At 36.9% G+C, this 13,768-nt stretch overlaps 1 protein-coding gene across 9 annotated transcripts in view; it reads right to left on the bottom strand.

Annotated features, from left to right (window-relative positions):
* RERE (arginine-glutamic acid dipeptide repeats) overlaps positions 1 to 13,768 on the bottom strand; it is a 636,739-nt gene that overhangs the window by 199,765 nt on the left and 423,206 nt on the right. For all 9 annotated transcript variants that reach the window (XM_077151415.1, XM_077151419.1, XM_077151416.1 and 6 more), the window contains one exon: positions 7,206 to 7,254. In XM_077151415.1, coding sequence (XP_077007530.1) covers positions 7,206 to 7,254 — 49 coding nt within the window. The remainder of the gene's footprint in view (positions 1 to 7,205; positions 7,255 to 13,768) is intronic.

Genomic DNA, 13,768 nt, shown 5'->3' with positions numbered 1-13,768 from the left:
TCAGAAATAGATAAACCAATAAGCAAATTTATCTGGAAGGGCAGGGTGCCCCGAATTGCTAAAAGTATCTTGAGGAAAAAAAAACCAAGCTGGAGGTCTCACACTGCCGGACTTTAAGGCATATTATGAAGCCACAGTGGTCAAAACAGCATGGTACTGGCATAAACACAGATATATTGACCAATGGAATCGAATAGAGTGTTCAGATATAGACCCTCTCATCTATGGACAACTGATCTTTGATAAGGCAGTCAAGCCAACTCAGCTGTGACAGAACAGTCTCTTCAATAAATGGTGCCTAGAGAACTGGATATCCATATGCAAAAGAATGAAAGAGGACCCATATCTCACACCCTATACAAAAGTTAACTTAAAATGGATCAAAGACCTAAACATTAGGTCTAAGACCATAAAACAGTTAGAGGAAAATGTAGGGAAATATCTTATAAATCTTATACTTGGAGGTGGTTTTATAGACCTTACACCCACAGCAACAGCACTGAAGAAAGAAATAAATGGGAACTCCTCAAAATTAAACACTCTTGCACATCATAGAACTTCATCAACAAAGTAAAAAGACAGCCTACACAATGGGAGACAATATTTGGGAACAACATATCAGATAAAGGTCTAGTATCCAGAATTTATAAAGAGATTGTTCAACTCAGCCACAAAAAGACAGCCAATCCAATTACAAAATGGGAAAAAGAGTTGAACAGACACTTCTCAGAAGAGGAAATACAAATGGCCAAAAGGCACATGAAGAGATGCTCAACGTCCCTGGCCATTAGAGAAAAACAAATGAAAGCCACAATGAGATATCATCTCACACCCACCAGAATGGCCATTATCAACAAAACAGAAAATGACAAGTGCTGGAGAGGATGTGGAGAAAGAGGCACACATCCACTGTTGGTGGGAATGTCAATGGTGCAACCGCTGTGGAAGGCCGTTTGGTGGTTCCTCAAAAAGCTGAATATAGAATTGCCATAGGACCCGGCAATACCATTGCCATGTATCTACTCAAAGTACATAAGGGCAAAGACACAAACGGACATTTGCACACCAATGTTTATAGCAGCATTATTTACAATTGCGAAAAGATGGAAACAGTCAAATTGTCCATCAACAGAACAGTGGCTAAACAAACTGTGGCTTATACAAACAATGGAATATTATGCAGCTGTAGGACGATAAAAGTTATGAAGTATGTAACAACATGGATGGACCTTGAGGACATTATGCTGAGTGAGATTAGCCAAAAACAAAAGGATAAATACTGTATGGTTTCACTGATATGAACTGACATTAGCGAATAAACTTGGAACATTTTGTTGGTAACAGAGACCATCAGGAGATAGAAACAGGGTAAGATATTGGGTAACTGGAGCTGAAGGGATACAGATTGTGCAACAGGACTGAATATAAAAACTCAGAAATGGACAGCACAATACTACCTAACTGTAATACAATTATGTTAAAACACTGAATGAACCTGAATGTGAGAACAATAGAGGAAGGAGGGCTGGGGGCATAAATGAAATCAGAAAGAAAGATAGACATTAAAGATTGAGATGATATAATCTAGGAATGTCTAGAGTGTATAATAATAGTGACTAAATGTACAAATTTTAAAAATGTTTTGCATGAGGAAGAACAAAGAATGTCATTACTGCAGGGTGCCGAAAACAGATGGTAATTAACATTTTAAAATCTCCCCTTATGTGTGAGACTAAAGCAAAAAATGTTTATTTGGTACAAAATTTATATTTTGACTAGTGCCTCTCCTAATATAACTTATGTAGATAGTTTGATTGAACACCATAAGTACTTGGAATCTCAGGTAGGACATGAGATTTTGTTGGTTTGTCCAGAGTGATGCCCCGACGAATCTCAGAGTGATTCATCAGTGAGTGGAAAAGTATTTGCAAAGTCCCCTTTGGGGAATGGTGAGAACGGGGAGAAATTCAATTTCCCCAAGTTGAATTCTTGATATTCTCACAAGCAGGTGGACAACCAAAGCGATAGGCTGAGCCCCCAGTCTTGGGGTTTGTTCATATGAAACTTAACGCCCCCCAAAGGATAGGTCAAGTCTACTTAAAATTTAGGCCTAAGAGTCACCCCCAAGAGATCCTCTTTTGTCGCTCAGATGTGGCCTCTCTCTCCAGCCAACACAACAAGCAAACTCACCACCCTCCCCTTGTCTACATGGGACATGACTCTCAGGGGTGTAGACTTTCCTGGCAACGTGGGACAGACATCCTGGAATGAGCTGAGACTCAGCATCAAGGGATTGAGAAAACCTTCTCAACCGAAATGGGGAAGACTGAAATGAGACAAAGTGTAAATAGCTTAGATTCCAGACAGAGTCGACAGGTTATTCTGGAGGTTATTCATACGCATTAAGTAGATATCACCTTGTTACTCAAGATGTAGTGGAGAGGCTGGAGGGAACTGCCTGAAATGCAGAGCTGAGTTCCAGTAGTCATGTTTCTTTATGATGATTGAATAATGATACAGCTTCCCCAATGTGACTGTGTGATTGTGAAAACCTTGTGTCTGATGCTTCTTTTATCTACCATGTCAACAGACGAGTAGAACATATGGAATAAAAATAAATAATAGGGGGAACAAATGTTAAAATAAATTTAGTTTGAAATGCTAGTGATAAATGAAAGTGAGGGGTAAGGGGTATGGTATGTATAATCTTTTTTCTTCTTTTATTGTTTCATTTCTTTTTTGTTGTCTTTTTATTTCTTTTTCTGAATTGATGTAAACGTTCTAAGAAATGATGTATATGCAACTGTGTGATGATTTTGAAAATTACTGATTATATATGTAGAACAGAATGATATGTTAATGTTTATGTTTGTTGGTTCTTAATGTTTTTTAATTAATAAATAAATAAATTTTAAAAAAAACGATCACCAGAAGTTTAAAAAAAAATGTATATCGGTATCATTGTTCATAAAAAAAAAAATTCGGAGGTTAAAAAAAAGAGATATCAAACAACTGCAAATGCAGTATTTAGATAATGCCTTGGAGTATAAAAGAATTATGAGACTCTCTGGGAAATTAAGACATAAGCGGACATATAAATATTAAGAAATTGCTCATTTTTATTAGGTTTGATATATCGTAGTTGTGTTATTTTAGATGAGCTCTGCTCTTTGGAATATTTACAACTAAACTGATATATTTGACATTCGTTTCAAAATAATGGATGCGTATGTGTATTAATTAATTAAAAAATGAAATTAATTAGATATTGTGAAAGCTGAATAATGAGGATATGGGGGTTTACTGTACTATCTTTTCCCCTGCTTTTATAGGAAAATTTTCTCTAATTATAAAGTTAACAATTTTAAGACGGTAAATGTTACCAATTCATTAAAGGAAAAAAGTCCAATTCTTTTTACAAAAATAAAGCTTGTAAGTGTGCATGGGTAGTTTAATGGTAGAACTTCCATGTGGGAGACCAGGATTCAATTCCTGAACCATGCACCAAAAGAAAAAAAATAAATAAAATAAAGCATGTAAAACATATATAAATTTTGATACAATATAAATACCTAATTTTAAATGAAAAAATTCAAAAAGCAAGACATAATGAACGCTTCCTTTCTAAGAGTTTAAGCATCTTTTACTTAGAACTGCTTTTTCTGTTATGGGAGGGGGGAATCTGTAAAATAAAAATGTAGTACAAAGATCTCAAGACACAGAAAACACACTGAGGGGGGAAAATGCAAGGGATATCATGGTGCAAGAGAGGGTAGAGAAAAAATGTGTTCACGTGACATCAGGTAAGTACAGTGTCCAGAGGCTTAAAAGCACAGCATATGCAATCCCTTGTGTGAGAAAATTAAGTTTAGCTCTCTCACAAGATGGTGCAGGAAAGGGCTGCAGGACAGCTCAAATTGGTCTTGCAGGAAGGGAAGGAGAGGGCCTCTGACATAAGCCTAGAATTGGTGCCAAATAGGTAGAAACGAATTTAAATACGTAATGGCCAGGGTCACCGAAATGTAAAGTATAATCAAAAGCACGAAACTTCCATGGGAAATTTGAATTAGTTAGACTATCCGGATAGGCTGTAACCTTTGGAGTATCCAATCAGTGGAGAAACAGGGAGGGGCCTGCGTGCTAAGCCTAGGATATAAATACCTGTGGCATTCTATTGTTTGGTGCGCCGGCCATCATTTTTTGGCTAGGCGCCCGTACTTGCAAAATCGTGAATAAATTATTTTCTTCTCCACAATCGGGCGAGTGTTTATTCTCTTTCAGGTATGGCGTGCTTTCTGACACTTGCACAAGGAAAGGGTAAACCTGAACAAGGAAGACATTCAGGGCACCTTCTTTATGCCTTTATCAATTATAATCCTTGTTCTGAGATGAGAAATATCTTCTAGAAATGATACGCCTCTGGTGGTTTCAGTGGTTTGGCTTTAATAGTCACCTTTTCTTTCTCATTACAGGGTTAAAGTGGGTTCTATAAAAAGTGAATGAAAACTGGGAAACTGACATATAATAAATGCTTAAAATCTAGAGACAACTAAAACCTACAGGTTCTGACATGGAGTTGCCAGTATCTCTGCTGCCCATATCTCAGTTCTCTAGTATGAGCGGGCCATATGGTGCTCATATGGTCAATGGTCGGTCATGATAAACACATTTTCCTCAGGGCTTAAAAAGGAACACATGGCCTGTCCAATTCATGCCAATGAAAAGTGTGATGATTCTGAGGAACTTCTGCAAAAATTTTCCTTGCTCCTAAGGGGAAGAAAAGGAAGATTTCTTGCTTCCTCTGAACACTTGCTGTATTTCATTCATTGTATTATGTGCCTTTAAGAAATGAGAAATCCTGCCAATTAAATTATAATCATACCACAGAATGCACAAGTTTGACTTCAGAGATAATAAAATGTGAGGGGGAAAAGAGCATTTTAGCATCAGTAAAATTTAGCTACTAGCCTAAGAATGAAGCGAACCCATGGAGGACAACTGAGTCCCAAGAGAATCGTAGAGAGGACAGCAGAGCCCTGATTCAGCCTGCCATAGACATACTGATCAATATCACTGAGACAGTAAAGATGTTGTGAGCCAGTTTTCTGTTTCTGCCAGTCTGAAACATCCTAACTGACAGATCAAAAAACGTAATGACAGACGTGGGGATGGAGTCCTAGCCGACTGAATAAAACATGAGAGGCACAGGTCACAGTATAACAGGCTTCCAACCAAAAATGATCTCAACCATCTCAACTCTTTTGAAGAAAAGCTGTTGTTAAAATTTTAAAATATAAGTATGTGATGAAACAGAGAGAAACAAGTGCCAGAGAAAACGGAGAAAGAGATGTACTTGTTGTTGGTAGGGAAATGAGAGGTGCAGACCCTTGGAGGGCAGTGTGGAGATTCTACAGGAGGATAGGGATGGGGTTACCATATGATCCTTCAACCCCACTGCTCACTATATACCTGGAAGAACTGAGTGTGGGGACATGAGTGGACATTTGCATACTGGTATTTATGGTGGCAGTGCTTCTGATTCACAATGGATGGAGGTGGCCTAAGGGTACAACGACTGAGAAATGGAAGCGGGAACTGCGGTGTATAAAGAAACTGAACTACTGAGCTGCCAAAAGAAGGAATGAAGTTGTGAGGCATACAACTAGATGAATGAACCTTAGAAGCTATATGTTGAATGAAACGTCAGGAACAAAAAGACAAATATTATCAGGCCTCAATATCGTAATATAAAAACTTGGTGAACTGAAATCAAGAGCATGGGCTATCAGTTTGGGGCTTATTGTAGGGATCCTAGATTGTAAGCTCTTACAGCAGTCACATATATTCAGGAAGTGTAACTATTAATTCTAAATTCTGCAATACTGAGCTGTTTGTATATAACATGGTCTTTCCCAGAAACGTCAGGTATTTATGTGACACCTGAGACTCATTAGAGTTCTGAAGCTATGAAAATCAGCAGTACCACACAGAGAAACTGTTTAAAAAGTTGAAAAAGTGAGCAGACATCAAGGAGAGATATGAATGAAGCAGTTCTGGGCAGGACTAAGGTAGAAGACTGGGTAAAGGATAATATCCATATTTTAAAACTTCAACTTCTGTGTGGGACTAAAGAGAAAGATGTTTATTTGTTGCAAAATTTATATTTTGGATAGTGCATTTCCTAATCTAACCTGTATGGCCAGTTTAGCTGAACCCCTTAAGTACATGGAATCTTAAATAGGGCATGAGATTTTGTTGGTTTGTGCAGGTTAGTGTGATGTCCAGATAAATCCCAGAATGATGTGGGCAGTGAATAAAGAAGTATTTGCAAAGTCCCTTTGGGGGAATGGGGAGAAAGGGGGAAATATTCAACTTTCCCAATCGGAGAATTTCTGATACTCTCGCAAGCAGTAGGGACAACCAAATAAATAGGCCAGGTCCTGAATATATAGACATCCCTTCTTAGTTTATGATGTACTGGAGTGGCTGGAGGGAAGTACCTGAAACTCTAGAGCTGTGTTCCAGTAGCCTTGTTTCTTGAAGATGATTGTATAATGATACAGCTTTTACAATGTGACTGTATGACTGTGAAAACCTTGTGCCTGATGCTTTCATCTAGGATATGAACAGATGAGTAAAAAAATGGATAAAATGAAAAAATAATGGGGGGGACAAAGGTTAAAATAAATTGGGTACATGGAAATACTAGTGGTCAATGAGAGCAAGGGGAAAAGGGATTTGGTATGTATGAGTTTTTTCTTTTTTCTTTCTTTTTCTGGAGTGATACAAATGTCCAAAAAAAAAAACCTACCATGGTGCTGTGAATACACCATATGCCATGGTGCTACGTGATGATATTGTGAGCCCTTGACTGCACTATGAAATATGTGTATGCTAAGAATGGTTGGGTGGTATGATGGTGACTCAGCAGACAGAGTTCTTGTCTGCCAGGCCAGAGACCCAGGTTCTTTACCCGGTGCCTGTCCATGTTAAAAAAAGAAGAAGAAGAAGAACAATTGCATGTTTCTATGTTAAGCTCTATCAATAAAAACATATTTTTTAAAAAGTATGTGGTGACCTGAAAAAAGAAATCTCTACATTGATACAATATTCCCTATAGCAAAGACGCAGTTCAATATAATAAAGGGTAAACAGAATAATAAGAAATAAAAACCTATTAAAGAAGCTACTAAAACTTGCTTTACCTGATGGCTAGGACCAACTCGAATTTCCCCCTGGGTACTGTTCAGCCTCCTGTCATGAAAAGAACAGATTTCGTTAGCACAAACCTGTTCTGATATATATATCCACACATTCTTCAATAAGAATAATTCATTGCAAATAAATGAGGGATAATTCAGGAAGACTTAACTTCATCACTATTTCTTATGGTGTCTTACTCATATACCTTTATATGCACACTTTTCTAAAATTTTTTTCCTTCTGAAAACCTGATTTCTGTAGTTTCCTGTCTCTAGTACCTTCCTATGACAGCTCATAGAGACACACATTCCTGTAGTACAATCTCAATCAAATGTTTTTTCTATTCCAAACATTTCAGGGTACCCTGCTTTCTTGGAACTTATATTTCAATGAGGGTTGGTGGTAGGGGCTGTAAACAAAGAAACAGTCAGATAATAAAAAGTACTAAGGAATTAAATAGACGGTAAATGATGAAAATTTTTGCAGTCATTTATACAGAACAGTCAGAAAAGGTCTAATTAATAAAATGAAATTTGAAAAGAGAGGAAAAGATATGACAAAGGAAGAAAGAAGAATAACAAAAAGAAAAAACCTGGATCCAGGCTGTAAGAGGCTTACAATCCCAATGTAGTTAAAAGGAAATTTCAGATTGCATATATGTTACTAGCATAAAAACTTTAAAACAAAACAAAATACACAGGTTTGTACAAGAAAAATTGTGAATCCTATTGTAAACAATGGACTATAGTTAATAGTACAAATTATAAAAATGTTCTTTCATAAATTGTAAACAAATGTACCACACTAGCACAAGGTGTTAATAGGGTGGTATATGGAAACTCTATTTTATACATGATTTTTCTGTAAAACCATAGCTTCTTTAATTTGAAAAAAGATAATGTAAACAAACATGCATACATACATACATATATGAAGATGCTTACAATCCCTCTATGTAGGGAAGTAGCACCCACCCCTAAAACACCAAAAGAAGAGTCATAAAAAATCTCAGGAGAAATAAATGCTAAGGGGAGTGCTCAAATTAAAGTGGGCTTCAAAAGCAAACACTCTCTGAAGCTGCTAACTTCTAAACAGAATTCTGAAGAAGACAATCAGTACAACAACAGGGAAAAACAAAAATGAGGACTTTCCAAGTGGAGATAAAACCATACAGAACGAAGAGGTGATAGGCTATAAGGAGTGCCGGTTGTAGGACAAAGCTTGCAGGAAGATTAGATTTTAAAATACAAGTCATCTACATTCTTTAATTTGGGACTGGCAGGTTGAAAGTAAGAAGCTAGAAGATAATTGTTCAGAAAACTTATGTAGGAATCAGAAGAAGCTGTTTTAGGACATATATAGAGGATTTAGATTAAATCAGCCAGGAGGGTTTTTAAATCATGAGTGTTTCTTTAAGAAAAACAAGCAGTTTGTGTTACCACTAAATTTCCCTTCCAACCTGTCTCTTTCTGTTCTCTAACCAGTCATGAGCAAAACAAGTTGCCAAAAGCTCCATCTTTTGTTTCTAAATACTTTCCAAATGCTTTCTTGTCTACAAGTAAGTCTAGCCAAAAAAGTATTATCTCAGAAAGCTTCAGCCACAGCTCTTCAGGTAAACTTGCCTAGAGCTTAATTTTCAGGTTCTTCTATAGGTTGTATGTTATATTCCAGGGTTCCTTAAGCAGTTAGTTATGAGACCATTTCCCTAACAACTGCTACATATACAGCTAGCTCTTGACAATTTCAGAACCAATATTCCCAGTTCATCTTTATTTTAATAAGCTAATTCTATCACCACATTTAGTTCAAAAAATAATGTGCCATAGTAATAAAATACCCCAATACCTTGTTAAATAGAACTACTTATATCCCATTTATTTCCAAAAAGAAGTTAGTATTAATACTGCTAATAATAACACAAGTGAGACAAAACAGTATTGTGCTGGTTTGAAAGGAAGTATGCCCCCTAAAAAAGCCATGTTTTAATTTAAATCCCATTTCATAAAGGTAGAATAATCCCTATTCAATACTGTATATTTGAAACTGTAATGAGATCATCTCCCTGGTTGATGTGATTTAGTTAAGAATGGTTGTTAAACTGGATTAGGGGATGACATATCTCCACCCATTTGAGTGGGTCTTGATTAGTTTCTGAAGTCCTATAAAAGGAGAATGAGAGATTCAGAGAGAGTGACACTATGAAGCAGAGAGTCCATCAGCCAGTGACCTTTGGAGATAAAGAAGGAAGACGCCTCCCAGGGAGCTTCATGAAACAGGAAGCCAGGAGAAGAAGCTAGCAGATGACACCGTATTCGCCATGTGCCCTTCCAGCTGAGAGAGAAGCCCTGACTGTGTTCGCCATGTGCCTTCTCACTTGAGAGAGAAACCCTGAACTTCTTCGGCCTTCTTGAACCAAGGTATCTTTCCCTAGATGCCTTTGATTGGACATTTCTATAGACTTGTTGTAATTGGGACATTTTCTTGGCCTTAGAACTGTAAACTAGCAAATCATTAAATTCCCCTTTTTAAAAGCCGTTCCGTTTCTGGTATATTGCATTCCAGCAGCTAGCAAACTAGAACAAGTATGTTGGAGTATCTTTTCTGTATGTGTGTGTGTGGGGGGTAGTGTATGGGCTGCAAATTAAACTATATTTGGGGTATCTTAAGAGCCTAAATTGGCAATTGTGTCTTTCTTTAAGTTTACATCAATGAAGGATATTAATAAGGTAAGGAGGCTACAAAACCCAAAACATATGTAAAGCAAAGAACCCTCTTAAAAGTTTATTTAAAAATCACTTCTTTCAGTAAAAGTATTAGTAAAAGTAAGGATTAGGGTCTGAGGTGAGTAAACAATGGCATTAGCTTACCATACCAGGAACTATCAAACAGAGAATAAATAGAAATTTTTTTTTAGGTCTAAGATAAAAAGAGATAGACAGCAAACACCCCATTATAGAGAACTGGACACATCCTATAGGAAAACTATCTGAATATGAACTAAAGATGGAAGAAGTAGGCTTTTTCACGGGATATTGCCAGTGTCCAGCCCTATCTGGAGTCCTTGGAGCAATAATAATCCTTCCCGCTTCTGACATCATCAAACTCGACATTAAATGTTCTTTCCCTATCCCCACATACTCCCCTCCTTAAATGTACTTTTTGTAGTTCATACTTCACTATTTCAAGATGACACGTGTTAGTTAGATTCAGTTGTCAACTTGGCCAGGTGAGCATACCTAGCCTTGTTGCTGTGGACATAAGCCAATGGTACATGAACCTCAACTGTTGCTAACTACATCTGCAGTCAGCTAGGAGGCGTGTCTGCTGCAATGAGTGACGTTTGACTTAATTGACTGGTGCTTAAATGAGAGAACGCAATGTAGCACAGCCTAAGCAGCTTGGCATTCCTCATCACAGCACTAGCAGCTCAGCCCAGGCCTTTGGAGCTGCAGGAAGAAGTCACCCGGGGGAAAGTTGTTGGAACCCAGGGGCCTGGAGAAAAGACCAGCAGAGACCATCCTGTGCCTTCCACGTAAGAAAGAGCCTCAGTGGAAAGTTAGCTGCCTTTTCTCTGAAGAACCAACAAAATAAATCCCCTTTTATTAAAAGCCAATCCATCTCTGGTGTGTTGCATTCCAGCAGCTAGCAAACTGTAACAACATGCTACCCTAATTTGCTCATCTCTGACCTCCATCCATTCTAGGACTATAAGCTCCTAAAGTACAGTACTGAGTTTTAATACATCTTCTGTAAACTCCAGAATCTAATACACTATCTGCCTGACATAATCTATGTACTTAGGATTAATAAAGAGTTTCGTGGCTGCATGAGTATTTCCAGACCATTAAGAAGCAAAACTTGATAAAAATATCAGAAAGTATGATTTCAATACAATATAAACAACTGGTAAAAAAAAAAAACACTCTTAATAATCACATGAAATTGCTACAATTTTCTTCTTACTCAACTCAGCAATTCTCAGTTCTTGGTCCCAGGACCCCTTTACAAAAATTATTGAGTATCTCAAGGAGTTTGTGCTTACGAGAAATTTTAAAGTACTTTGTTGATTTAAGATAAATAACAATAAACTCATTTCAGGTTAACACATACAAAATATTTTTATGAATAACTATTTAAACAAACAAAAAAAACAGAGGCAATATTTTACATTTTTGTGAATCTCTTTAATGCCTGACTTAACAGAATGACAGATGGATTCTTCTATCTGTTTATGCATTCAATCTGTCACAATTTGTTTTATTGGTTAAAGTATAGGAGAAAAATCTAGTCTTACAAACATAAGTAACTGGAAAAGAGGAGAATATTTTAATATCCTTTTCTGATAATTATGGACATTCTTTGTGATATCACATCAACACTCAACAAGTGAAAGTTTCAGAATGGTTGTTCCAATGTAGAATCTAAAACCTTACTAATGAACTTTTTGTGCTCTGTTGCATTAAAATCCACTGGTCTGTCTTGCCCTTTTAATGACTCTTCAGCCCAGGCATGATCTTGTAACATCATGCACTGGTCATTTGGAAAATACTGGTTCACCAAATTATGTAGATTTTCCAAATATTGACACAGCTCATTACATAATTTTTTTTAAAGTCACATTCATAAATATCACTACCTATTTCATAGGAAAAGTTTTTAAGTATAGGGAAGCTGTTAAGCTCAGACTGGTGGGTATAAGATTTTCAAAATTCTAATTTTTATATGAGGGCACAAATTAAAACACATTGACAAATACTCTCAATTGTTTTCCATGAAATGACAGGCTCACTTCAACAATTTTTAAGAAAATGCCTACTAAATTCCCAAGTCTGAATGACGACAGTTTGTCTGTCAGCTGAAGTTTTCTATGAAAAAGTACCTTTCAACTTCTAACTCAAACCACTATAACAAGGGTCTTTCCTCAAGCAGTCACTGTCCTTTGGTCCATGGCAAAGGTCCTTTATGTCACTTCCCATTTTGTCACACAGCATATTAAAAAGACATGAAGTCACAGACTTAGAACTGATAAATTTAATAATGGGTCTAAAGACCACACTTTGAAAACCACTCATTCTGATACATTTTTAACTTTAGGAAATATTGGAGTCTAAAATTCAAAAGATTCCTAGTCAAGATGATGCTGCGTTTACCCTTCAACTATTAACAACAGCAGCTGACATTTGAATACTTACCATCTGTTCTCTAGTAGTATTACTGTAGAATACTACAGTAGTAGTATTAGAACACTACTACAGTAGTATTCATTTCTATGTATTACACTTTTTTTTTTCCTTTGGCATGGGCAGGCTCTGGGAAACGAATATGTTTCAAATCTTTTAATTCATGTTTTGATACTAATGAAAGCATTAATAGCGATATTCACAAAAATTTAGCTTTCATTTTATCCTGTGTTCAAAACAACATAGCCACTAAAGGTTCCTGTGGGATGTAGCATGCTGCTTAATGAATACAGTAGATCCAGGCAAAGCCCAGGTGGCCGTTGATTAAGACAGCATAAATCCCCAGCCAAGGCAGATGAAGAATACTATTCTATGAAATAAGAAACTAAAAGTGGAAGACATATCCCAGGATAATATAGGACACATATGTTTATATCTTTAACCCTTGCCTCAGGGTTTGTGCTGGTTTGAAAGGATGTATGTCCCCTAGAAAAGCCATGTTTTAATCAAAATCCCATTTCATAAAGGCAGAATAATCCCTATTCAATACTGTATGTTTGAATCTGTAATTAGATTATCTTTCTGGGGTTGTGATTTAATCAAGAGTGGCTGTTAAGCCGGATTAGGTGATGACATGTCTCCACCCATTTGGGTGGGTCCTGATAAGTTTCTGAAGTCCTATAAAAGAGGAAAGGAGATTCAGAGAGAGCAGAGAATGCTGCAGCACCATGAAGCAGAGAGTCCATCAGCCAGCACTTTGGAGATGAAGAAGGAAAATGCCTCCTGGGGAGGTTCATGAAACAGAAAGCCAGGAGAGAAAGAGCAGATGACGCTGTGCTTGCCATGAGCCTTTCCGAATGAGAGAGAAACTGTGACTGTGTTCACCACGAGCCTTCTCACTTGAGAAAGAAACTCTGAACTTCATCGACCTTCCTGAACCAAGGTATCTTTCCCTGGATGTCTTAGATTGGACATTTCTATAGACTTGTTGTAATTGTGACACTTTCCCGGCCTCAGAACTGTAAATTACTAACTTATTAAATTTCCCTTTTTAAAAGCCATTCCATTTCTGATATACTGCATTCCGGCAGGTAGCAAACTAGAACAGGGTTTTTGTGTTTATTACCTTAAATCCAGGTATTGTAACAAACATAAAGAAAATAGTAATACTGAGGTCACCGAGTGTTTCCATACCAGGCATGTATATTTTTCATTATTCCCATGACAACCCTATGAAGTGCTATCTCTATTCTGTAGACAATAATAATACCATTTGTAACATTAATAATGCAACTAATATATACACTGAACATTTACTATGTACCAGATATAGCCCACCAAGCAATTTTCATACATTTTCTTATCTAATCTTATAGACAACCATA

Source organism: Tamandua tetradactyla, chromosome 2 (assembly GCF_023851605.1).
Source record: "Tamandua tetradactyla isolate mTamTet1 chromosome 2, mTamTet1.pri, whole genome shotgun sequence".
Taxonomy (NCBI): Eukaryota; Metazoa; Chordata; class Mammalia; order Pilosa; family Myrmecophagidae; genus Tamandua; species Tamandua tetradactyla.
Note: the sequence above shows the minus strand (reverse complement) of the source record. Positions and strands in the feature narration are given on the sequence as shown.